Below are 26804 nucleotides of genomic sequence, written 5' to 3' on the forward strand. Positions count from 1 at the left end.
GAGTCCCCCTCAAGGCCGGGAACCTCACAGTCATTATCCTTCACTTCACAACTACCCTGCAAGTTGGGTGGCATTGCCCCAATGTGCAAAGAAAATAAAACAGCGGTTCCCAACCATTTTGGCACCAGGGACCAGTTTTGTGCAACACTATTTTTCCATGGACTGGGGCTCGGGGGTGGGAAACTGATGGTTTGGGGATGAAACTGTTTCCCCTCAGATAGTTGGACATTAGATTCTCATAAGGAGCATGCAACCTAGATCCCTTGTATGCGAAGTTCACAATGGGGTTTGTGCTCTATGAGAATCTGATGCCACTGCTGATCTGACAGGAGGCGGAGCTCAGGCAGTACTGCTCGCTGGCCTGCCGCTCACCTCCTGCTGTGTGGCCCAGTTCCTAACAGGCAACAGCCTGGTATCAGCTGGGGACCCCTGAATAAAGCACAGCAGTTCAGTAAGCTGCCTGTGGTCAGAGAGCAAGAAAACAACAGTCAAGATTGCAATTTGTATCCATCTACTAAGGAAGTCTATGCCCTTTCTAAGACAGCACACTGCTACCGGCTCCTCTCACCACAAACCTATTCAGGAAAAGAATCCGACATACAAAACAAGCCTGAAGAGCAACATGGCTCCCTACAACTGTTTGACAAGGAGAAATTAGAAAAAAACTTAAATGCTGAGCAAAAGGAACAATCAGAGAAATGATACGACCGCGTGATGGTGTCACCGGACACCGTGCACCGCAAGAGATGGTTCTGGTGTAAAGTGCGGAGTAACAGGAGAAAAATCTCACGTTAAATTAAAAAGCAGACGCAGGGCCAGGTACAGTGGCTCACATCTGTAATCCCAAGGCTTTGGGCAGCTTGAGCCCAAGCGTTTGAGGCTTCAGTGAGCTATGATCTTGCCATTGCGCTCCAGCCTGGGAGACAGAACGAGACACTATCTCTTAAAGGAAAAAAAAAAAAAAAAAGCAGAACACAGACATGTGACACGATTCCAACTAAAGAAAAAAATGGGCCAGGCACGGTGGCTCACGCCTGTAATCCCAGCACTCTGGGAGGCCGAGGGGGGAAGATCACGAGGTCAGGAGATCGAGACCATCCTGGCTAACACGGTGAAACCCCCGTCTCTACTAAAAATACAAAAAATTAGCCAGGCATGGTGGGGGGCGCCTGTAGTCCCAGCTACTCGGGAGGCTGAGGCGGGAGAATGGCGTGAATCTGGGAGGCAGAGTTTGCAGTGAGCCGAGATTGTGCCACTGCACTCCAGCCTGGGTGACAGAGCAAGATTCCATCTCAAAAAAAAGCACAGAGGAAAAGCTAGAAGGAGATATTAACTGCAATCGTATCTATGGGTTTGGATTAACTACTAGGAGATATTAACTGCAATTGTGTCTGTGTGGTGGGACTAACTAGAAGGAGATATTAACTGCAGTCATATCTGTGTGTTGTTACTAACTAGAAGGAGATATTACTTGCAATCACATCTAAGTGGTGGGACTAACTAGGAGGAGATATTAACTGCAATCATATCTATGTGTTGGGATTAACTACGAGATATTAATTACCATCGTATCTGTGTGGTGAGACTAACTAGAAGAAAATATTAATTGCAATCATATATTATGTGTTGGGATTAACTAGAAGGAGATAATAATTGCCATCATATCTACGTATTGGGATTAACTAGAAGGAGATATTAATTGCAGTCGTACCTATGTGAGTCCTTTGTTTTCCTAACTTTATTTTCTGAATTTTCTATAATGAAGATGTACTACTTTTAGCATTTTTTAAAGTTTTGTTTTCTTTCTTTCTTTCTTTCTTTTTTTTTTAAGAAACTGGCTATTACCAGAGAAGACTGGTCTGACCTTACTTTAATCTTTGGAATGGACACCACTCTGAATTCTGATTAAGGATAATTCAAGCTATTCCAATGTCCAAATTGTCTCTGTTGATTTTTTTTTTTAAGGAGAATAATTACACCTTATACTAAACTTATTTGCAGTCCAAATGCAGCTTAAAGCCCTGTTTTGATTACTTGTTTAGGGAAAGAGTAACATTAGAAAATGCCTAAGAATCACATTTGCATGATGGGTGATGAGGCAGGGAATTACAGTTGGGAGAAATAAAATAAAATAAAATAAAACCCTGAATATTCAACAGCGTGTATTGAATCTAAGGCCTACTCTTACATTCACGTTCATATCCAACAAATTTTCTGCTTCATGCAATTTCCTGTGTCTTTAAAGGCAAAAGGCGTATTTGGCAAATGAAGGCGCTGCAGGAAGCAGTGCTTCGGGTAATTGCTAAATTGGAGTTTAAGTGCTTTGTCTGATCTTATTCAGCAACTGCTCTGGGAACTTGCCCTCAGAAGGTTTCTCCTTTCTCCTACCAAGTCAGCTGGCATCTTCCCAGTCATGGGGTCATTTTCAAGAACACACCAGTGCTCTGTGTGAACAGAAGCCAGCACAGAGAATCCTGATGTTCAAGGTCAGCAAGACATCAAGGGCGATCTGTACCCTCTCCCCACTGTGACTTCCTCTTGGGGTTCAGCCTGTCCTGGCACAGGCATTGTCCCTGCCATTTATTAACCATCAAGCATGGCCAATGCTTTGGGTCACTATCGTTTGATTAAACACCAACAACCGAATACAGAATTACAAAGTCAAGAGCAATTCCTATACCTAAAGTTTTTTTTTTTTTTTTTTAATCAGTTCCCCAATTACTATTTGTCAAAAGGAAATACCTGGCTTCAGGGTAAAGTGAGAAAATATAGACAAATTAAAAAAAAAGAAAAACAAAACACACAAAATCTCACTACCCAGAGAAGGTCACAGTTGGCTCCCATCAGAGGTGGCAAACTGGTAATTCGCGCAGGTGAAAACATCTAATTGGTTCCCAACATTTAAAAATAAGAGGTTTTAACACTGAAATCCAGATTTTCATTACAAAAAACAACAGCAACGACAGACAAACCTGGAAGATGAAGGAACACGGAGTCTGAAATGCTGCACGGTGACAGAGGGCTGGCACCGAGTCATCCTGAGTCATTTCCCAACTGGGGTCTGCAGACCCCAAGGTGTGCTATACCTGGCCTAGATCTTTCCATTTCTTTTCCTATGCTAATACATACATTTTAATTATAATTTTTTAAAATGAGCCTGAACTATCCATTCTCCTTTGTTACCTGCTTCTCCCTCCCCCCATTCTGGCACATATAACAGCTTTCCAAACTGACATATTAGATCTATATCACCAGTCAGGCATGGTGGCTCACACCTGTAATCCCAGCACTCTGGGAGGCTGAGGCAGGTAGATCACTTGAGGCCACAAGTTCAAGACCAGCCTGGCCAACATGGCAAAACCCCATCTCTACTAAAAACACAAAAATTAGCTAGGCATGGTAGCGCGCACCTGTAATCCCAGCTACACACGTAGCCGAGGCACGAGAATTGCTTGAACCCAGGAGGCGGAGGCTGCAGTGAGCCGAGACTGCACCATTGCACTGCATCCTGGGCAACAGAGTGAGACCGTTTCACAAAAATAAATAATTTTTAAAAACTGAGATACAATTCACATACCATAAAATTCACCTTTAAAAGAATTTTAAAATTAGATCTACATCACCATTTTTAATGGCTACGTAACACATATCTATCCTTCCTGGGTTTTTCTATAATGAGTATTACTTGTGGAGGCACATTACATTTCTATTCTGCCTGATGTTCCCATCGTCCTCCTGCAGGGCTCCTCCCTGAGAGAGGATTATACCTTCCAGCTCATTATCATCAGGCCTCACCATGTGTTTTGAGGGAGTGATGTGTGTCGCTTCTGAGCAGAAGCTTTCAGGATCGGAGCAAGGCCTGCCATTGTCTCTTATCCCCGTGTCAGGAGAGCTGCACGCCCCGGCGAAGGGCTGTTGCTTCTTCCTGGATCCTGGCATGGAGACAGCATGAGCACAGCCACAGCTAACCCACGATGGATGTGTGGCATGAGTGGGAAACAGACGAATAATAAACTTACTGTTGTAAGCTGCCAAGGCTTGCGGACTGCTTGTCACAACAGTATAATTTAGCCCAAGCTACCCGATATACCAAAGCATTAAAATAGTAATGTATTTTTTTTTAAATAAGATAACTAAAAAGCTTTTTTTTTTTTTTTTTTTCCCAATAAGCCTTTAGTACTCCTATAAGATAATTTTAAAAGGTCTCCAGCCAGTGCCCAAGGCCTGCCCCTGAAGGTCTTGGCAGGCTGTGGCTGGTTGATGGTTCTGTCTGCCTGCAAGAGAGTCCAGGTGAGCCCTCCAGGAAACACACCAAGTTTTGTGGCTATGACAGAGATGGTTATTTGTGTCAACAGTGCCCAAGGGTAGAAGAAAGCAGCATGAAAAAAACATGTAGCTCTCAGCACAAGATGCTTACAATAGGAGAGGAATTCAGAGAGGAACTCAGAAATGACTTCCTGGCTGGTGAAGAACAGACCCTAGCCACCGAATCATCTGTGCAGACTCCAGGAGACACGTTCTGAGGCGAACCGGCCCAGGCTGCCCTGGGATTTAAACCAGGCACGTCTGTCCGTCTTGTTGGGTTTTTTCCTCCTTGTCTCTATCTGCCTCTTTCTCTACTTCCCACCCTGCCTCCATTTTCTATTCCCTCTCCTTTTTGTTTTTCCTTTTTTGTGACTCTGGTCAGTTGAGTGGTGTGGACATCACCAAACTGAATCAGTGTGCAGTGGAATTACTTGTGCAGCCAGGACTCCTGAGCCTCCTTCTAAGATCTGTGCTCCCATGACTAAGTGATAAATACATGGGGATCATCCAGAAACCAGAGGCCTCAGGGGCACTCTGATCTTACGGCATCTGTTGAGCTAACGACCATCCACAGTTTCCATTTGCTTAACCTCCATGGAACCCGCCACACCCACATTGCCATCCTGGTTTCTTAGCATGTGCGGGGTGATCCAGCGTTCGGCTCTCTCCTGACCCCTCAATTTCACCCTGTGCCCCGAAAATCTGAGTGACCCACATCAGCCACGCTGCACCATACCCCCAGAGGACAACCACAACGGGCACCTCCAAGAGCACGCATCGGTCTCACCTGCTTTTGCATTTAGATTAATACAATCACCTGAGTGTGTTTTGGTTGTATCTGTTTGTACCTAGTTTCTTTCAGTCAACATTGTTTATGAGATCCAGCCATACTGTTGCCTGTAGTTACAGATCTTTAATCTCCTTGCAGCCCAAGTTTCCACTGTGTAAATGTACCCCAATTTATTTATCCATTTGTCTGTGGACGGGCATGTCATGGTTATCTTGCATTTACTGATGTGGTTGATTAGTATTAATTTTCTCCTCACTATAGACTGTAATTCCACGACGACAAGAACCTAGTCTCCTCTCTCATTACTGTAATCTAATCCTTAACACAGTGCCTGATCCATAATAAATGAGGGAGGGAAGGGATAGAGAGGGGAGAGAGGGAGAAGAAGATACTGTTACAGGTATCCCCCCAGATAGGACTCCACTCGCAACAACAAGGTCTATTTCAACAATCAAAGTAAATAATAGCCTGATTCCTGCTTGCCTTATTACCTACTTCTCTCCCTGCATATTTCACATTTAATTAAGCCCCTAGGCTCTTAAACTATTTCTGCCTCTTACAGCTAATAAACATATTTAGATGTTATTAGTAATAATTTGCAGGTATCAGCAGTCTCCAGCTCTCTCAAAGCAGACTGCTTACCAAGGCTCTAGTTGCCCAAGGACAGGCTCTAAGACAGAATATTATCATCTCCATGTTATCAGCACATTCAAGAGATAAAACCTCCCTATTCAATTATCTCTTCAAATTTCCATATGAAGTATGCAGTGGAAGAGAAAAGAAACAGCAAAATCAAAACTCTTATGCAAGACAGAACAGAAATTGACCACAGGGCCTCCTGGTCAAAGGCTCCCGCCTTGGGCAATGGCCACACCCTAGACAGACCCCACACTCTGCTCTGGAAGGGCTCTCATTTTACCTGTGATGGAGGTTGGCAAGAGAAAGTCGCTGCACTGCTACCTGGGAAGATAAATTGGCTTCTGAAATCTGAAAGGTACAAAGTCATCCACTTAAAACTAAATCTTTCTGATCATGCCTCTGAGGCTCTAACATGGACATGTGCAAAGCTAAGGCTGCCAGTAGCCCTGATTCCCTCCGGCCAGCCAGCTCAGAATATGCTCAGAACTTCACTTCATGCACCTCACACTCTATGGGAAGAAACCAGGACTATCCGTGACACCAGGCCCCTTGTCCACCTCAACAGCATCACCTTTTGGCCACATGCCCTGACGTGTACTCTTCTTACAAAAACTTGTAGGCTGGGCGTGGTGGCTCACACCTGTAATCCCAACATTTTGGGAAGCCGAGGCGGGTGGATCACTTCAGGTCAGGAATTCAAGACCAGCCCGGTCAACATAGCGAAACTCCATCTCTATTAAAAATACAAAAACTTACCCAGGCTTGGAGGTGCGGGCCTGTAACCCCAGCTATTCGGGAGGCTGAGGCAGGAGAATCATTTGAACCTGGGAGAAGGAAGTTGCAGTGGGCCGAGATGGCGCCACTGCACTCCAGGCTGGGAAACAGAGCCAGACTCCATCTCAAGGGGAAGAAGGAAAAAAAAGCATGTCCCAAATGCACTTGGCACCTGTTACCCCATTTGGGTAACATTTGGACACAGTTATCTGCCTGTCCCTCTGTGCTCGTAGGGCTTGACGGAGCCCCAAAGCCCTGAGCTGGAGGGAGGCTCTGAGCTGAGTGACGCCGGCTGCAGCTTCCTCATCTGGAGGTGATGCCACTGCTCATGCCCGATGTTCATCCAGAGGTTGACAGGAGGCAGTGGGTAGAGACAGTCTGCGAGCCATCAGGCAGCTGTTCAGTCATCAGCTCTTATGATCTATGTTTACGTGATGAATGTTTTCCTAGGGCCTGTGGCATGGGAATAATAACTATTTCTGTGTTAAAAAAAAACAACCCCGTGCATTGGCAACTAAATGCTTCTCTTAACTTTAGCGAGCCGAGGGTCCATCTTCAGAACTTGCATTGTGCCTGTAGCAAGAAGGCTTGGTATCACCTTCTATTCACCTGAACTGCTGCATGATACCATGAGGCTGGGTTTTTCTGTGTGTGTTTGTTTCTTCCTGAGCTGGGCTTTGAGAAGTCTGAGTCTTATAAGGAAGTAGATAGGGTGGGGTTGTTGCTTTAAGTTTCAGATGTTTCTTTCCTACCTCTTCCAGATACAGAAATGCATTTCCAGTCCAACCTTTAAAGCCTATCTCTCTACACCACCAGCAGCCTCATCCCGAGAGACTGTGAATCCCAGCTCCATGCCAGGCTTCACGAGAGTGAAATTGTCAGACTGCTCTGTCGGAGGCTGGAGGAAGCAGCTGAGCTGGCGGCCCTGTGGAGGCCGCTTCTCAGGGGCTGGGAGAGAGAGGTGTGTGAAAAAGTGTGTAGTTTGCTGGTTGGGTTCTCAGGAAGTCCCTGAGGATGGTATTAGGACCTTGAGAGCACAGGACAGTGGACATGGGATGAGGAATCTCAACTCTGCTACTAGACTGACTTGGCCCACACAACAGGAGGCAGGTGTTGGGGCAGGGAGCCCAGGGAAGACGTGGAGGGCAGCAAAGTTCAAGCACCTCACTTGCCAGAAGAAGCCAAAAGGGAAACGAGCAGCTTTTTGCAGCAGGGGATTTGGAAGAAGTTACTTGCTGGACTGTCAAAGTAACAGAGTTATGTTACCAAGTCTGCCCCTACCCCGCCTAATTTTGCATTAATTAAAAAGAGCAGGGGAAACAGACACACAAGGGCTGTGGTAACAATAAGCATGGCTATTTGCCGTGCCTTTCATATCACAACTCTGATCCTCTCCGCCACCTCATGAGGGGAGGTATTTTCATCTGTTTGCAGACGGGTAACCTGAGGCCCAACAGGTGCAATAACCTTCCCAAGGTCACACAGCCACTGAATGGCAGAGGAAGCTGCAAATCTAGGTCTAGACAGCCTGCTAGCTGTATGTTTTTAAGAAGAAAAATGCTGCCTCTTTCTTAAATGAGTTTCCCTAAGAAAGGAGAGAGAAGGTGAAATACTGATGGTGACAATGTTTGATGAAGGTGAGGATGATATGGATGATAGGTGATGATGCTATGGATGGCTGACGATGGTGATAGACGGCTGATGATGGTGATGGATGGATGACGATTGTGATGGGTGGATGATGATGGTGATGGATGATGATGGTGACGGATGGTTGATGATGGTGATGGATGGTTGATGGTGGTGATGGATGGTTGATGATGGTGATGGATGGCTGGTGATGGATGGATGATGATTGTGATGGGTGGTTGATGATGGTGATGGATGATGATGATAGTGATGGATGGTTGATGATGGTAATGGATGGTTGATGATGGTGATGGATGATGGTGATGGATGGTTGATGACGGTGATGGATGGTTGATGATGGTGATGATAACTGGTAATGATGGTGATGATGATGATGATGGTGATGATTCTGATTAAGGAGGAAGGAGGAGGGGAACTAATGATGACAATGGTGACCATGGTTGATGACAGCAGTGGCAGCAGCTATAATATTTCCTAAGCACTTCCCATGTGTTAGACATTGTGTCAAGTTCTCTCCATTCTTTACCTCCTTAAATCTAACAGCACTGTGTTAGGAAAATTCTAGTTACAGCTGCAGTTACAGAGTAAGAGGTCAGTGTTTTCCTTGAATATTCTATATGTGTTAAGGAAAATCAAATCAAGAAAGATCTAGGAATCTTTCCACTGTTCACAACACAGCTGGCTTTTAGTATTCATGGTCAAGGGCCTGGCAGAGCTTGGGGAACTAAAGCCCCATTTGGTCTCCAAACCTCTTTGGAGACCTTGGTTTTTACTCTCTCCCTGGCTACATCTTTGTCTGGACTTGTTAAAGGGCAGAGCAGCCTACTTTGAATTTCCACCTCCTTGGCTCTTAGGAGTACCCTCCATCACTTTTGGCTTCTAGCTCTTAGCATGAAGAATAAAGCAGTGGCTGCTGGCTTGGCTTCTCAGTCTGTGTTTTCAATACCTTGGGTTTTGAAAGACTGTGGATCAGGGTGCAAAGCCCAGCTCTATTATTTCTCAGTTATGACCTTAGGCAAGGCACTTAACCTTCCTGGCCATAGTTTCCTTATCTGTAAAATGCAGTTACTGACCACCTCATGTCTCAGGCTGGCATGAGGATTAAATGAGGTATCATAGAAAAAGTACCCCACATAGTACCTGGTACACAGGACTTAACAGACACTGTCTCATCTGTGTTCCCATCTTGCTGTCAAACTGCAGAGGAGACAAGGAGGTGGTGCTCTCAGCAGTGCTGGCAGCTCCCTCCTTCCCTTGCTCATCACTTTCCCCAGGGCAGGCATGGGGCCTCGTGGGTAAGACTATCAGTGTTCACCCTGAAGCATGAGCTTGGTGACTCATGTGTCCATCATTTCCCTGAGGCTGCCTCTTCATCTCATCTCACCTTGACTGAACACTCAGTAGGGGCCGGTCCTACTAAGGCCCCTACTTTACCTCTTTCATAGAGGCCTTACCTCTATCCTCTCGTTTAATCCCTACATCAAGTCTGTGAGGTCAGTGCTATGATTATCTCCTTGTATGGAGACAGAAACTGACATGCAGAGATGTTAAGAAACTTCACAGCACATAGAGGTGTGAAGTCGGGTTTCGGTCGACTCAACACCATGCTCCATCTTAAGAAATCACGTCAACCATCTGCCAACACCAGGGTGTGCCTCACTGCTGAGGTGTGATTCCTACAGCAGACCCACTGGCTTCCCACCCTCACCGCCCAGGCCTCTGGAGGAGAAGATGAAACACCCTGATTTTACTGATTCTGAGGCAGGCATTATCTTCACATTTGACATCTCTGAAATCAGGATGGGTCTAACAGTTGATGGTGTCTTCGATTCTGTGAAATATTGGACAGTAATGAGCTATCAACTCATTCATTTCTTTATTCATTTCAGTTGTCTGTTCATCAGTAAGTATTAATATGAAACTTCACAAGAAGGCAGTTTTGCCTCCCCAGGGACATTTGGCAATGCTTGGAAACATCTTAGGTTGTCACAACTAGGGAGTGGGTGTGGGTGCTCTGGGTAGAGGCCAGGAGGCTGTTCAACATCCCATAATGCACAGGGGACCCCTTGTAACACAGAGTGACCTGGCCCAAAATGTCAGCTGTGCTGCAGTTGAAAAACCCTGGTGTGGAGATGCACATATTTCACCAAATTGGCCTTAAGCTGAGCCTGAGCTGTGGGCAGCCTGCAGGCTTTAGTGGACGTGTGCTGATTTTGACCAGTTTAACACCATCTCCCTTCTGCTAGTCAGAGCACCCTCATTTTCCTTCAGGGAAAACATCTTTCTCCCACTGACCTATGGCTTTAGAAACACGTACATGCCACCCACCCCGTATCACACCTACCCAGGCACTGGGGTCAGCAGACACGTGGTATGGCCTGGACCATTGAGAGTCAAAGAGAGTCACTTCCAGGACTGTTGTCAGCCTCAGAAGAAATAGGGGCCTTTCCCCTGGGGACAGCATGGACATTTCCAAGACAATGTCAGCCTGGAGCTGCCACCTGCCACCCCCCCCACCACAGCCTGGCTGTGAACCCAGCCAACACAGAGCAACGCAAATTGACAGAAAGATGGGGGGCTGAGTCTGATGACATTAAGCCCCTAAAATTCAAGCTCTGCCCTTGGTTTTTTCCATCAGGCAACTCAATGAATGTCATCTGCTTCCTGTCAATCTGAGCTGGGTTTCCTCTCCTGAAACCAAGAGCATGCAGGTGTCGATGCGGAACGAGTGTCTTGGTGAGAACGATGAGGTGGTCAGCTAGTCTCCCACACTGTCCCCATTTGAGGAGCCCTGCCCTAAATAGGAGCAGGAATCACATTACAGGGGCAGGCCGGGTCCTGCTGAGGAGATGGCCACATCCAGAGGATGCTGTCACGGAACTATCTGGGCATGAGCAGATTCAATCCCTACCACCAGCCCTCGGACCAAGATGCAGCTCCTCACATAAACCTGCCTACAAAGAAATAAGCACAAGGACTGGCAGAAACATCGGAACTAAACAATGCTTACACTGTTTACTATAGACCAGGGTTTTTCAATGGTGGCGCTGTAGAAATTTTGGGATAGGTCATTCTCTGTTGTGGAGGGATGTCCTGTGCACTGTAGGATGTTGAGCAGCACCCCGGCCCTGCCCACTAGATGCCAGTAGCCCTTTCTTTCCACCGAGTCTAGCAAGGGAGCCATCAGACAGGTTTAGGCAGATTTGTAACTACTGCTCCTGGCAATGAGAGAAAGCTTCATGGAGAAGCGGACTTCTGAGCTGACTGTGCAGGAGACTCCAAGACAGGAACTGACACCAGGCATGTAAAGAAAACTTGGAAACATGGCCAGGAGCGGTGGCTCATGCCTGTAATCCCAGCACTTTGGGAGGCCAGGGTGGGTGGATCACCTGAGGTCAGGAGGTCGAGACCAGCCTGGCCAACATGACAAAACCCATCTCTAATAAAAATACAAAAATTAGCCAGGCATGGTGGTGCATGCCTGTAATCCCAGCTACTCAGGAGGCTGAGGCAGGAGAATCACTTGAATCCGAGAGGTGGAGATTGCAGTGAGCCGAGATCGCACCACCACACTCCAGCCTGGGCAACAGAGTGAGACTCCATCCCAAAAAAAAAAACAAAAAAAAACCCGAAGAGAAGGGGAGGGGATGGGAGGGGAGGGGAGGGGAAACCCAGAGGGACAGAAACTGGTGCCGATGACCACACCATGCCCAGAAACCCTAAGACCACAGTCAGACTGAACAGGTCCCTTTCCCCTTCTCACCCACTCCACTAGAAAAACAGCTTTCTAGCAAAAAAAATAAATAAATACAATTCTCATTGTCAACCTGAATGTCCCACATCTGATGTGTGTTGTGTCTCCAGACTGATTTATCTCCTGATCAGGTTAATGTGGAGGAAGGACGCTGGCATACGGTTTTGCAGCCATTGATGAAAAGTGGTATTTAGAGTTACGGCTGTCTTAAGTATGAAATATCACCAGCCAATTAACATCAATTTTAATTTAAATCTGTACTACAACAATAATTGGTCATTAAAAGTTCCGGGTGAATACCATCAGGAGTGACTCGGTAGTCACGCCAGGGAAGCACTTTCCGGACATGCGGGAATCCTCCAATGTAAAACAAATCCCACATGCATTTGCATGTGGTTCCGGCTCCCAGAGAAAAACGTGCCCTGCCGCTTTATCTGTTCCCTTCCCCTTCCCAGGAGCTCAGAAACTCAATTCTGCGGTCCAAGACAGACAGTGCGGAATACCAAGAAGCCATCCAATTACCGCAGGTAGAGAAAGTTCGCTCGCTGTCGGCCTACTGTGCTTCTCTTTCCAGGGCTCAAGAAAAACAGGCAGAGGCGGGGAATTAAGGATTTCATCTCCACATCAAGGACTAAGGAGGGACAAAGAGAAAAAAGGAAAGGGGGAGGGAAAGGGTAAGGAGGGTGAGGAGACAAGAAGTGGGAGGAAGGAAAGAGAAGAGAGGAAACAGAACAGGAGAGAGGCAAGAAGAGGAGGAAGAGAAGGGGGAAATGACAGGGAAAAGGAACGATGAGGAGGAGGGAAACAGAATGAGAAGGAGGAGGAAAGAGGAAGAGGAAAGAGGGAAACAGAAAGAGAAAAGTTAAAGACCAGGGGAGAGATGGAGTGTGTGCAAAGCAGGGAGCAAAGAGAAGGAAGGAAAGGAGAACCGCCCATCCCCTCTGACCTGCTAGCTCCCTCCCTGACGTGCCAGAGAAATGTCCTCATTGCCCCTGGCCCTCACAGACAGATGCAGGGAGACCAGGTGAGCTAGACAGCCCGAAACAAGGAAAGACATGTGGACAGAGACAGCGTCCATGGAAGCTCACTTCTGGAATCAGGACCCTCTAGACACTGAACACAGGAAGCCCAGTGTGCCAAGACGTACACACAGCCTGGGCTACACGTAAGAAACACAAAGCATTTTCACTGCAGACTAGCCTGAGGGAAATGCAAGTTTCATAAACAGTAAGATACAGAGGGATTATGGAATAGAATGCAAACCGCCCCTGACTGTCTAACATGGAATGGCAGGCGCCCAAGAAGTACTGTGCCTGGTGGCTGGCATCCCGGCAGCGCCTGGGAGGCCCTTCCCCTTACTCGAGCGTATCTCACTGAGATCAGTGCCTGGCATGCAGCAGGGGCTCCATAAATGTCTAGTTTTATTTTACTTCTAATTGGCACATAATAATTATACACAGTTATGGGGTTGATATGTTTGTCCCCTCCAAGTCATGTTGCAATGTGACTCCTGATGCTGGAGGTGAGCCTAGTGGGAGGTGTCTGGGGCATGAAGCAGACGCCTCATGAATGGCTTGGTGCCCTGCCCATGGGAATGAGTGTGTTCTTGTTCTGTCAGTTCATGTGAGAGCTGGTGGTTGGGGTAGAGTAACACCTCCTCCTCTCTTGCTCCTTCTCTTGCCAGGTGACACGCCTGCTCCCCCTGCACCTTCCGTCATGACTAAAAGCCCCCAAGTCCTCCCCAAAAGCCGAGCCAATGCTTCTTGTACAGCCTGCAGAACTGGGAGCCAAAGATACCTCTTCCCTTCATCAATTACCCAGCGCCAGGTGTTCCTTCACAGCCATGCAAAATAAACTAACTCAGGGGCAGGATGTGGTGTTTTGCTACATGTATCTATTTTGTAACGATCACATCAAGGTAATGAGCAGATCCATCAACTCAAATACTTCTCCTTTCTTTGTGGTTGACACATTCAGAATCCTCTCTTCTAGCTATTTTGAAATATTGTTATCCATAGTCATTGTTAACCATAGTCACCCTGCTGTGCAACAGATCACCAGAACTTCTTCCTCCTGTCTAACTGTGACTCTGCAATGCCAGTGAGTGACTGGGCTGTGCCCCCAGCCAAGCCCCTGGGCTTTACTTACTCTGTGCTAAGTGTATTTGAGGGGCAGTTTAAGAAAAGCTGAGAGGGACTCAGCGTTTAAGGAGGACGGCCCATGAGCAGTCTCTGGGGTCAGAAACTGAACAGAGCACAGCCTGCCCAGTTCTGGGTTCCTTACCTCCCACGGGCTGATGCAAAGGGGCTGCGGCTGTCTTTTTCAAACCAGAGGACAAGCCAGGCGGTCATCCTCAGAGCCTGTTTAACTCAGGCAGATGTATGTGTCCGAGAGTACGGCCCTGGCCACATTCAGAAGAAGGCCCCCGTTCCACCAACGCTCCCAAGATGAGCTGTACAGGGAAGAGGTCCTGCCATTTCCTCCCGACAAGATGATCTCCCCAGGGGAGATGGGGTTTAAGAGATGTCCCTTTCCAACACCCCTAAAAATGAATCTAACTACTTTGGGTGTAGCAGAGAGTGGGCATTCCCAGCCTGGGTTGGGGAGCACAGGGAGTGTGGTGTGGCACTTCAGGGCAGGTCCCATCTGTTCCCATGGAGACCCGCTGGGGAGGAGAGTCCACCTACCTGTCAGCTCTGACCAAGTCCACTCACCAGGCCTCACTTCCTCCCCTGGATGCGGGAGGTAACATCCTAGGCCAGCCCCGATCATCAGGTGGGATGGAAGGTCTGACAGAGGCAGACGCTGGGCCTGGCATAGTGCAGGACCCCCAGACATCAATACCAACTCACCTGCGAGAAGACCTTCATGGGTGGATTAATTCATCTTAGAAAGTTTTTTAAGTTTATCCTCTGTGTTCAGGCAGGAGATGAGGGCAAACGGACAACCTGTCCTTGCTGTGTAATTACAAGGCCTCATCCAAACACATTAGAGATGCTGTGTGTCAGTATGAAACTCAACGGTGCCAAAAGGAGCTGCTGAGTGCATCCTGATCAAGACTCCGAGGCAGCCCTGACTAGTGGGCAGCAAGGCCATCTCAGCCATTACTGGAATCCTGTCCCTCCCTGGCCTTCAGGACAGTGTGGTGCTTGTGCGGTGCCTACACCTTGCAGAAGGGAGCTCCAACCTGCAGACAGTGGTCCAGTCACCGCCAGCTTGCGGGTCCTGGTTTTCTGCTCCCAGGGCACACAAGCAAGCTGGAAGTTTTGCCCAGACTTGGAGCCTCACCTCCCTGGGAGGTCTCTCTTGTTCTGGGGCCTGTCATGGAGCCCTTATCCCCTACCTGTCTCCTCAAAGGAGTCTCTTTAAAAGACAAGAGTCCACGTGCAGTGGCTCACGTCTGTAATTCCAGCACTTTGGGAGGCTGAGGCAGGTGGATCATTTGAGGTCAGGAGTTCGAGACCAGCCTGGCCAATATGGTGAAACCCCGTCTCTACTACAAATACAAAAATTAGCCGGGCATGGTGGCGGGCACATGTAATCCCAGTTACTCAGGAGGCTCAGGTGGGAGAATCGCTTGAACCCGGAGGTGGAGGTTGCAATAAGCCAAGAGAGTGCCACTCCACTCCAGCCTGGGAGACAGAGAGAGACTCTGTCTTTAAATATATACATACATACATATATACGAACGAACAAATAAACAAACAAAACCATCCCAAGCTTTTGAAAAACAACAGCTAGGCAGGAAAATGTCTTTGCAGGACTTCTACTTTTACCAGAAATCTCCCTTCAGGTGAGGGAGCAGAAAAGACCAGCTGGCTACACCCAGGGAACCTGGAAGAGGAAAGCGACCAGGGGAATCACAGGTCAACATCTTAGCAAGTTCCTCTTCTTCAGGTTTTTGTTTCTGAAACAATGGAGGTGAAGATGGGATATGGAGGCCACACTGACAAGGTGCCAGTTAAGCCACGCTTAATATGACCCGGTGAAAACAGGATGATTTCCAAACACTACTCTTACATCTCTATTCGTACTTTTAGAGTTGAGGTCTTGCGGTCACCCAAGCTGGAGTGCAGCGGCATGATCATAGCTCACTGCAGTCTCAATCTCCTGGGCTCAAGCACTTCTCTTACCTCAGTCTGCTGAAGAGCTGTGTTTACACATGCAGGCCACCACACCTGGCTCAAACACCCCCTTACTTTTTAACACAGTCAGCACTCCCTATCAGTGGGTTCTGCATCCACAGATTCAACAGACAACAGATTACAAATACTCAAAAAAGTGCATCTCTACTGAATACGTACAGACTTTTGATCTTGTCATATTCCCTAAGCAATACCATATAACAACTATGTACATGGTATTTGCATTGTACTAGATATTGTAAGTAATCCAGTGTCTACAGGAGGACGCACTTAGGTTATATGCAAACACTATGCCGTTTTATATGAGGGACTTGAGCATCCTCAGATTTGGGTATCCATGAGGGGTCCTGGAACCAATCCCCCAGAGATAGCAAGGGATGACTGTATGGTAATTTATATCCCACCTCATTTAGAACAATGGACACCACCATTTAGGAGCGGTAAGTGAGTAAGGCCACTCTCAGCAAGGCGGCTCTGAAAGCAATAGGCTGATGCAGGAAGTGTGGGGCAGGGCACCTGGCGTGAGGACCGTCCAGTGCCTGTGTATGCTCAGCGCGCTGCCTGCCTCCAAGACGACTCAAAGGGAGACAGGATGAACAAGCTGTCTCCTCTGCACAGCAGTACACTACTGAACACTCGCACTGCTTCCGAGGTGCCATTGTCTCGAGAGCCCTGTCACTTCCCACAGAGCCGCCACTCCATGTTAACACCTCGGCTTCCTTCTCCTCAGCATCCTTCCTGCTGTCTCCACCACCTCACCTGGCTCCCTTCTCTGCAGCCTCAGGCCTCCTCTGAGAGATCACTGCACCCTGGTTGCCATTCAGTAAGTCAGAACCCTTTTATCCACTCCCACATCCACCCTGTACACCCCCCTGCCGCCGCCACCTGCCTTTTCCCCAGAACTTTCATTTCTAAGGGCAGTTGCTACTGCTGAGGTAGTCTCCTGAAGTTAGGGGGTCCTACCACCACGTCAGCAAGAGTGACCTGGCTATGCCCTTCACTGTTGTTATCTCCCCCTTTGAGACATTCCCCACACTTGTAATGATTACTTCACATTCCCCTTCTCCATTAGAACTTAGCTAATGAGATGAACCTTGCCCGGGCCCAACGCTCCCTTCCCAACAAAAACCAAAGTATCAGTGACAACTGTGGCCACAGAACAGAAACAAAACAAAACCAAAGCTGCCAGTCTCCAAGACGAGCAAACGTGACAGCATGCTCCACCTCCCCAGCCCTTGCCTGATAAACACGCCGGACAGCTCTCCAGATGGGTCACTTCTGGGTGCAGAAGGAGTCAGGAAAGGGAGAGAGAGCCAAGTAGCCCTGAGACACAGCAGAGTGTTGAGTGGCCAGAAAGCGGCCCCCAGTCCTACACTTTGCTACTGAGGGTTTGATCTACTGCAAAACACTTGTTTTGATTTTCTCATATAAAAAGTAAATATAAAAACTCAGACAGTACACCTGTCAAGAGGGTATGCCCACGTCTATCTATAGACTATTTACAAAGCCCATGTCTTTAGCTTTCCAAGTAAAAAATTATAATCCTGAATGTACCTTTCAAAACACACACACAAACACACAGACACGTGTGCACACACACAGGTGAGCTCTAAGTTTTCTTCAAAGCCTAATACGCAAAGACTTTATGCATATGAGGCTGAAAAGGTCTCCACCTTAACAGACTTCCCGCATTCCCAGGGACCCACCAATTCCACACTCTGGTCTTTGCAGCGCTCTCTCCCACGTGAGAATATCACCAATATCAGCTGCCCATGGCAGCGGTGACAATGAGTGACGGGTCAGTGAGAGAGTGGCAGAATTCCTTGCAGGAAACATGTTATGGAACAGGTTCATTTCACTGACACAAATTCGTGAAGCGCATGCCTTGGTATTTGGGTGAGGAGCAACATGGAGCAGACAGAGGCACAAGGCAGGATCTTGTGCACGACCCAGAGAGAGTTATTCAACCCAGAGTTCCAGCTGCTTCATCTATAAGATGAGGATCATGAAAACAGTGCCTACCCCGTAGGTTGCTGAAAGAATTAAGCAGCAATGTGCATTAAACAGCCTGCAGCAGAGGCTGGGGCTGCCTACCCGACGGCCGGCTCTCCCACCCCTCTGCAAAGCCTCATGTAGCCACCCTTGAACTTGGGTTGCTTTCGTGGAGGTCCTGTCTCCCCACCAGGTGCCAGATACCTTAGGAAAATGCTATCTTGCTCTTTGCAGCCCTTTTAAAGCCCTTGGCGAAGTAGATGCTCCATACAGTGTTTTTGAACACAGGGACATGCCCAGAGACATGCGATTCAACAACGGGAAAATCTTTCTACGTTTCCTTCCAAGTTTAATTGCTTATCACAAGTCAAGTGGTTATTAGATCACAAAGGTAATATTCACACAGTAGCTATGGGCAAAGCATTTCATATGTCATCACACATGGTCACATGCGTGCTGTAAGGTGAGTGGTGTCCCGTCCCTCCCCCTTGTTCCTTTCTCTGCAGAATGAGGCTACCTTTACCCCACACTAGTTGAGCAAGCCTGCCTTCTTGCTAAGCTAGTGAGGCTGGTGAAGGTCAGCTCAATGTCAAGTTCGGCTCCCACTGGTTCTACAGGTTCGGCACACGCTGGGCATATAGCAGACCCTTGATCAACAGCTTTGGGATGAATAAAGGCTTTATACTGGAAGGGAAATTTTTAAAATTCGTCCTATTTGGAAAGATAAAAGCAGAGAGAGGACAGCAGTGACACATATGTCCAGCAGGAAGGAGAGAGCATTTTGCCTTTTGCTTTCTGTTTTCACCTACATCAGGCTTTCCTGGGAGCCCTAAGCATTCCAGGAATGGCCAGGGGTTCATGTGCTGTGATCCTCAGAATGCCAGGGTGGAAAGTTCTCGAGAGACAGCAAGAACAAGGGCAAGTGCTCCCTGGTCTGGCTTGACCTGCAACACAGGAGCCCACACTGGCTGGGATGAAACTCACAAATCAAACAGACAACGGCTGCCTCAGTCCACAGCCGGCTCTCCTGCCTACCTGGCATACAACAGGTGTGACAGGAAGGACCAGGTGTGAGCAAGAGAGAAATGCTTCAGCCTTAGAACGGGTCCTTGTCTCCCCTAAATTTGGAATGGTATCTGCGAAGGCGGAGGCTTCTTAGAGCCCACACCACTGCAGCTGCAGTTCCCATTTCTGTACTCGGCCCAACCATTTCATCTTTCTCTACTCAATGAATTCTTCCCTCTCTGCACAGCTACACAGGAAGCGAGCATAAAGACAGAGCTGTGGGTAAAAGAAAACTCGAGGGCCCAGGGGGTAAGCTATCTTAAGAGAACACTGATGAAAAGGAAGAGCTGAGAAACGCAAAGCCTGAAGTCCAAAAGCATCACCATCCTCCAAACCACCTGAAGCTCATGCAGCCCGCCAAGACGCTGTGATTTATTATTAATAGAAAAATAACACACTTTCCCTGCATTACATATATAAATATGCTTAGCTGGATTAAACCTTTAAAAGTCCCCAGAGGCCAGGCACAGTGGCTTGCACCTATAATCCCAGCACTTTGGGAGGCCCAAGAGGGAAGAACACTTGAGGCCAGGAGTTACAGAACAGCCTGGGCAGCATAATGAGATCCTCTCTCTTCAAAAATACGGGCATTGTGGTACATGCCTATACTTCCAGATACTCAGGAGGCTGAGGCAGGAGGACTGCTTGAGCTTGGAAGTTGAAGGCTAAAGTGAGCCATGACTGTGCCACTGCACTCCAATCTGGGTGACAAAGCGAGACCCCTGTCTCCAACAAAGTAATAATAATAATCGCTCAGGCTACGTGATTTTGTTCTGCAGGATGGGGGATGGGAAGAGTTTAAATACCGAACAAGTTTTACTGGGATACTGTCATTCCTCAGGCCAAGACAACACCCTGTGGCCTCTAGGAAACAGAACTTATTCTAGAAGAAGAAAACGTGGCCAGGCGCGGTGGCTCACACCTGTAATCCTGGCACTTTGGGAGTCCGAGGCGGGTGGATCACGAAGTCAGGAGATGGAGACCATCCTAGCTAACATGGTGAAACCCCGTCTCTACTAAAAATACAAAAAATTAGCCGGACATGGTGGCAGGCGCCTATAGTCCCAGCTACTCGGGAGGCTGAGGCAGGAGAATCGCTTGAATCCAGGAGGCAGAACTTGCAGTGAGCCGAGATAGCGCCACTGCACTCCAGCCTGGGCGACAGAGTGAGACTTCCTCTCCCAAAAAAAAAAAAAAAAAAAAGCTTTGCTGAAACAAAGCAACTCTCTTTACAAAGGAGATCTAATCGGTTCTGTTCTGCAAATGAAATACTGTGTAACAGCCAGCGTTTGTGGTGGCTAGACGCAAAGGCTGAAATTTATCCCACATGGAAGACCGATTCCAAACACACTGAAGGTACTTTTCAAAGGGAAAGACCTAAGATCCCAGGTAAGTACACTGATGTATGACTTCATACCAATCTGGTGGCTGTAACAGTTGAAGAAAACAAGTAGGTGAACTTTTTTAAGACCTAACATACCTTTAGAGACACCTGAGTGGGCTATTCAGACACTGAATCTCAAACCTGTTTGGAAGTCAGGGTATTTGGGGAAAAAGACCAAACATCTGCAAAGGTATAAACGAGAAATTAACTAACAACAAATTTAACTCTATCATATGGAAGTGCCAGAAAAATCAAACCAAAATGTGTGTTGAGAGAGAGAGAGAAAGAGAAAAACCCAGCAGAACAAGGTACTGGGTTGAGTTTAATTTTGTTTTCCATTTTATTTGACACTCCTTAATCATTTTTTCTCTGGCTAGTGCCTGCCAGCAGCCACGCATCAGCAGAGCGTAATGTTTAAGAAGCACTCACGCATGAAAAACTTAAAATCAGGAACTCTTCAAATATTACTTTGTCCTGAAAAGTAGTCAAATGCTGCCATTTCTTATTTTTAGTGGCAGAACACACCTCAGCTCCCTCTCAGGACATAGGAACACTAAACTTTTTCAATAATTTGCATTCAACCTTGACAATGCACAGCACTTCTTGCTAGAATCCTCTGTGCCAAATATAATTCCAGATTTTTCCACAATACAAGTAGTGGGGGCTCTGTGACTGCACACAGCAGGGGAATTACCTTAGTTTCTTTGGCATGTAAGAGGACATTTTATTTTCTTTGACATGAAGCTTTGCTCTTGTCGCCCAGGCTGGAGTGCAATGGCATGATCTCGGCTCACTGCAACCTCTGCCTCCCAGGTTCAAGAGATTCTCCTGCCTCAGTCTCTCGAGTGGCTAGGATTATAATGTGTGCCACCAAGTCCGGCTAATTTTGTATTTTTAGTAGAGACAGGGTTTCACCATGTTGGCCAGGCTGGTCTTGAACTCCTGACCTCAGGTGATCCACCCGCCTTGGCTTCCCAAAGTGCTGGGATTACAGGCGTGAGTCACCGTGCCCGGCCAGAGGATATTTTCAAGCAGCCACCCCAAGGCAGGTTCTGGGACCCTGACATTGCTCAAACGAGATGTCCTGAGATACTGGACGGCCAGACAAGTCACTGTGAACCAGCACCCGCTCTGACAACTTTCCAAAGCAAACCATCTCAGCATGGCTCTTGGATATGGAAGGCTTTCTGGGTAATGTGTGCACCACAGTGGACCCAGAGAGGTCCTGTGGAAAAGTCCTGGCTTGGCTGCAGGCCTGCCCTTAGCCCACCATCTCAGGGGTGCAAGTGGCTGTCCATGCAGGTGAGATCTTAGTTGAGCTGGGCCCCAGCGAGGGTAATTAGCCCAGCTGCCCCAGGTGTTTTTTTTTTGGTTTTTGTTTTTTTGTTTTTTTGTTTTTGTTTTTTTTTTGAGAAGGGTCCTGCTCTGTCACCCAGGCCACAGTGGCAGTGGCATTATAATAGCTCAGTGCAATCTCAAAATCCTGGGCTCAGGCAATCCTCCTGCCTCAGCCTCCCCAATAGTTGGGACTATAGGTATGCACCACCATGCCCGGTTAATTTTTACATTTCTTTTGGCGAGACAGGGTCTCACTGTGTTGTGTAGGCTGAAATACAGGGGCTATTCACAGATGCGATCACAGCTCACTGCAGGCTCAAACTCCTGGGCTCAAGCAATTTTCCTACCTCAGCCTCTGGAGTTGCTGGGACTACAGGCCCATGCCATCATGTGCAGCTGCTTTTAGGATTTTTAAAGAGCTTGATTCAGTAACATAGAATCTCTACAGACTGGGACCTTGTCAGAGACTGCTTTGGGGGCTAAAAACATGTCAGTAAATGAGATGCTTCCCTGTATCTTTGATTCTTCACCTATAAAATGGGGTAAGAGTTTCTTACCCCACAGAGTGGCTACAAGGGTTGAATGAGCTATTACACAACACACAAACCAGTGAGAGGTGGCTACTAGTTATTATACTGGTTTTTGTTAATCACAGTCTATCTGTTCCTTTATGTCGGTGTTACCCAAATATCAATCATTCATAGAGCATCATGCTAAACTTTGCACTGTTTTCACGATTGTTTGTTTAGTAGCTTTCTTTAAGCTGACTCATTTCCTTTCTACTTAAAATAATTTTAAAGGGGGACTGTACATCACCATGGTAAATGGAAAAATAGAATTCTGTGTCATAACTAGGAGACAAATATAAAAATGAATACAAAGAAAACAAATCTAATTAACCTCAAGTCTGTCGCCCACCAAAGGCATTGACCCCAGCCTTGCTGCTTTTCCTAAGAAGAAAGACCAGAGGCACATGAGAGGTAAGAAAGTGACACAGAGACTTTCTCCTCCAAGGAGCTGGAAGCCATGAAGAGCTGAAAAGGGAGGGCCCTTCTCCCTGCATGATGTGCCCTTTCATGGCCAGTGTGGTCCTTCTAAATCCTGACTTGGCACAAAGACACCATCTTGCCATCCCATACGCTGGGAGGGCTTGTTCCAAGGCAGCCGCCCTGCAGACCTCTGTGTACGGGATAAATGTGCTGTCCAGAACAGAAGCCACCAGCCATGTGTGGCTGCTCAGCATGTGAAATGTGGTGCAACTGACCAGTCAAATCTTTCGTTTTCTTTCTTTCTTTTTCTTTTTTCTTTTAGACGGTCTCGCTCTGTTTCCCAGGCTGGAGTGCAGTGGCACGATCTCAGCTCACTGCAACCTCCGCCTCCCAGGTTCAAGCGATTGTCCTGCCTCAGCCTCCCAAGTAGCTGGGATTACAGGTGCACGCCACCACACCTAGCTAATTTTTGTATTTTTAGTAGAGACGGGGTTTCACCATGTTGGCCAGGATGGTCTCGAACTCCTGACCTCGTGGTCTGCCCTCCTTGACCTCCCAAAGTGCTGGCATTACAGGTGTGGCCATTTTAATTAATATAAATCTCATTTTAATTAATATAAATCTCAAGAGCCACACACGGCTAGGAGCTCTGGTACGGATAGTGTAGCTCCAGTACCGGGGGGCAGAGCTCTACTGAGAAAACTCTACGTCTTGGCTCTCCAGTCAAATTTACGCTCACTTTGGGGTTATGCCCTTGTTTTCCTTCAAGGGAAATCTTCCAAAACTAGACAGTGGCTGTCACGGGAATGTAGTTGGCAATTGTCTCCTCTATCCTTTTTTATTGTTTAATCTCAAACCTTGTGTGGAAATTTCTTTTAGAGCTTCTTTTGAAGAATTAACATATTTTATGATCATTAGCAACAGAATTATCCAAATAACCACATTTCTCTCTCACACTGGCTGCCAGGAAGCCCACGGGAAGTTCATAAATCAATGAGCGCAACAGTGTAGAATCTCATGATACGTATATACACTTTCTGCTTTTTCCTTTTAAACTCTTAGTTTACATTTTCACTGATCCTGATGTTTTTTTTTTTTTTTTTTTTTTTACCTCTATCATTCTTTTTTAGATGTTTCTCTAGAAATTATCTCACATCTTTTTGAGGCAGAGTCTCATTCTTGTCACCCAGGTTGGAGTGCAGTGGCGCAATCTTGGCTCACTACAACCTCTGCCTCCTGGGTTCAAGCGATTCTCCTGTCTCAGCCTCCCAAGTAGCTGGGATTACAGATGCCCACCACCACGCTCGGCTAATTTTTTTATTTTTATTAGAGATGGGGTTTCACTAAGTTGGCCAGGCTGGTCTCAAACTCCTGACCTCAGGTGATCTGCCCTGCCCGCCTCAGCCTCCCAAAGTGCTGGGATTACAGGCATGAGCCACCATGCCCGGCCAGCATACTTTTTAAATTCTAAAATAAGTACTCTTCAACAGTACCAGTCTTTTAAATGAGTCACCTTTTATGCAATATCATTTATATAAAGTAAAAACATGGCAATAAAAGCTTTCTAAAATGCTTCCAAACAGATGCTCTGATTTTGCTCTGCAGGCACCAATCAGAAGCATCATTTGCTAAAAAGAGAAAAATAATTGCATGGAAGAGACGCCACTTCACACACCCCAGCACCAGGGAAGGCTACAGAAGGCCAGAGGCGTGGAATGAAGTTGCTCCCAGTGATGCGGAGCGGCCAGGCCTGGCACTGGCTGGAAGCAGGGCTGCGCCCATGAGAGCTTCACACAGCGAAGGATGGGGAGAGAGTGGCTTCACTGCCACGGTGGCCATTGCGGAAACCATCTCCCAGGCAACGGCATATTTGCTGAGGTCCCTCTCATTTCATAGCTGACTTTCAGGAGCTAAAAATTGCCAAGTTGCTTCATAGGGTGAGAGGAGGGAAAAGTCAAAACTGAAAGGTCAAGGAAACCTCTCAAGTGATAACATGTTTTAATTTTGCTCTAAAATAAAGCCATCTGCTGCACTGTTTTCATCCTCCAGGCTGCACCTTCCAGCTCTCTGATGACCACAAAGCAGAACTTGAAGGGTCAAATAAGGCAGTTGGGTTTGGGGGGGATAAAAGGAGAAAGAAAGAGAAGAGGATTTTTGAAAATCTATAATATCTAATTCTCTCTTTAAACCGGAGCTGGGAACAACATGAACACTCAAGATTCTCCTGCGACTGTTGCCCAGCTGAACGTGTCAACTAAAACAACCTTCTCATGCCAAAGTCTAGCTCATCTGTCCCTAAGATTTCCAGTAAGATGTGCATACTATGCTTAGACCCGAGACCAAGCCCAGCGGTCATTTGGGAAGGGAGAAATGAATAGAGTGTTTACTGCACGCCAGGTATTTCTAATCTCCAAAGAGTTTTACAAGATAGATTACTGTCTCCATTTTACGGCTGAAGAAACTAAGACTCATCTAAGGTCATAGGATTTAAACCAGGGATTCTGCTTTCAAGTTCTGTGTCCTTTCTTCAACACCCCACTCTTTGGGGAAAAAATACCTTAATAGCCAAGAAAATTTCTTCAATAAGTCAATTTCTCACTAAGAAAAATGGCAACAAAATCCAAGGCTTTGCAGAGAGCTCATGGGGAATAAAACAAAACCTAAAGACAATTATTTTAGCACAAGCAGACAGGAGAAGCAGGAAGCAGCTGGGGCTCAGCACCGAGAACAAAGCAGTCCCAGAACAAGGGTGCACAAAAGCCTGGAAATCAGAGTTCGTGGTAACAGAGAGGAGGAGAAGGAAGACAGACATGCAGATGAGATGTGGGCAGGGCTAAAAGAAGCTTCAGAAAATCAGAGAGGAGATGGAGAACCGGAGTCCCCTTGATTGGGTAAAATCACCTCCTCAACAGACACACATCTCGCTGCCGCAGATACTCAATGCCCACCTGGGTGCGGCTATCACTAACCCCAAGAAAGCAGAGGTGACGTCCACAGGTCCTGCTTGTCAAGCGTCGGTTGCCCCTTCTTTTGGAAAGAATTCTCTGGCTCTCATTTGGGGAATCTCCTCTCTCCACTCTCAGACATGTGGTCAGGTGAGGTAAACGTCCACCCTGGGGCCAGTGGTGGTCACACGAACCGACCCAGGCCAGTCACAGAGTCCATCACCCAACCTCAAGGTGTAGGAAGAGGCTCAAGATCCAGGACAGACCAGTGAGACCCGCCCATCCAGACGGGCTGAGAACCTGGCGCTGCTGGGGTCATCCTGTCAATCCATAGACAGCTGGCCTGAGAGGGTCACCAAGCAGCAGATACAGGAGACGGCAGCAGGTTCCTGGTGGCAGGTCCAGCCACGCCCAAGGCCCGACCTACCACTGGACTTTTCAGATGCAATACAAGCCAACACATCTCCGTTTCTGCTCAGGCAGTCTGAGCTGAGATTCCACAGCAGCCACACTACGAGCCTGACTGGCACGAAGAGGCCCACTGTATCCTCCTGCCCACAGAAAGCCACAGACTTCTTACATAAGGCCTCCGGGCAGTTACGATGTGGGTGTATGGAGGGCCATGGCTTCCTAATCATACTGTCCCACCACCAAGAGGCAAAGCACCACAGCATGACAAATGGGCGTCTTTCCACCCGGCTGTGATGTCCACCTGAAAACCAGGCACTCACCTGATACACGTGGAATGCATTTGCTGCCTTGCCCCGGAGAAACACGGAGGGGATCCAGACATTGATCAGCGCCCGGTTTGATCTATAACCAAAAGAGAGAGAGACCAACATTGGACATTTTAACTTACAAAACAATAACAAATAAAAAAGAGGCAAGGAGACAATTTTCTCCTCTACGAGGTATTATGCACAAGCAATTTATGACAACTTAACATCACACCTGATGGCAAGCTAAAGGACAAGTTTAAGTCTTATCACTGAGCCTGTGTCTCTCCCTCTCCATATATACACATACACACACAC

General features: G+C 47.3%; 1 protein-coding gene across 7 annotated transcripts in view; it reads right to left on the reverse strand.

Moving 5' to 3' along the window:
• Positions 1-26804, reverse strand: part of SNX29 (sorting nexin 29) — a 588023-nt gene that overhangs the window by 137235 nt on the left and 423984 nt on the right. For all 7 annotated transcript variants that reach the window (XM_031657934.1, XM_031657931.1, XM_031657930.1 and 4 more), the window contains one exon: positions 26502-26583. In XM_031657934.1, the coding sequence (XP_031513794.1) occupies positions 26502-26583 (82 nt within the window). The remainder of the gene's footprint in view (positions 1-26501; positions 26584-26804) is intronic.

This window comes from Papio anubis, chromosome 18, assembly GCF_008728515.1.
Source record: "Papio anubis isolate 15944 chromosome 18, Panubis1.0, whole genome shotgun sequence".
NCBI classification, from domain to species: Eukaryota; Metazoa; Chordata; class Mammalia; order Primates; family Cercopithecidae; genus Papio; species Papio anubis.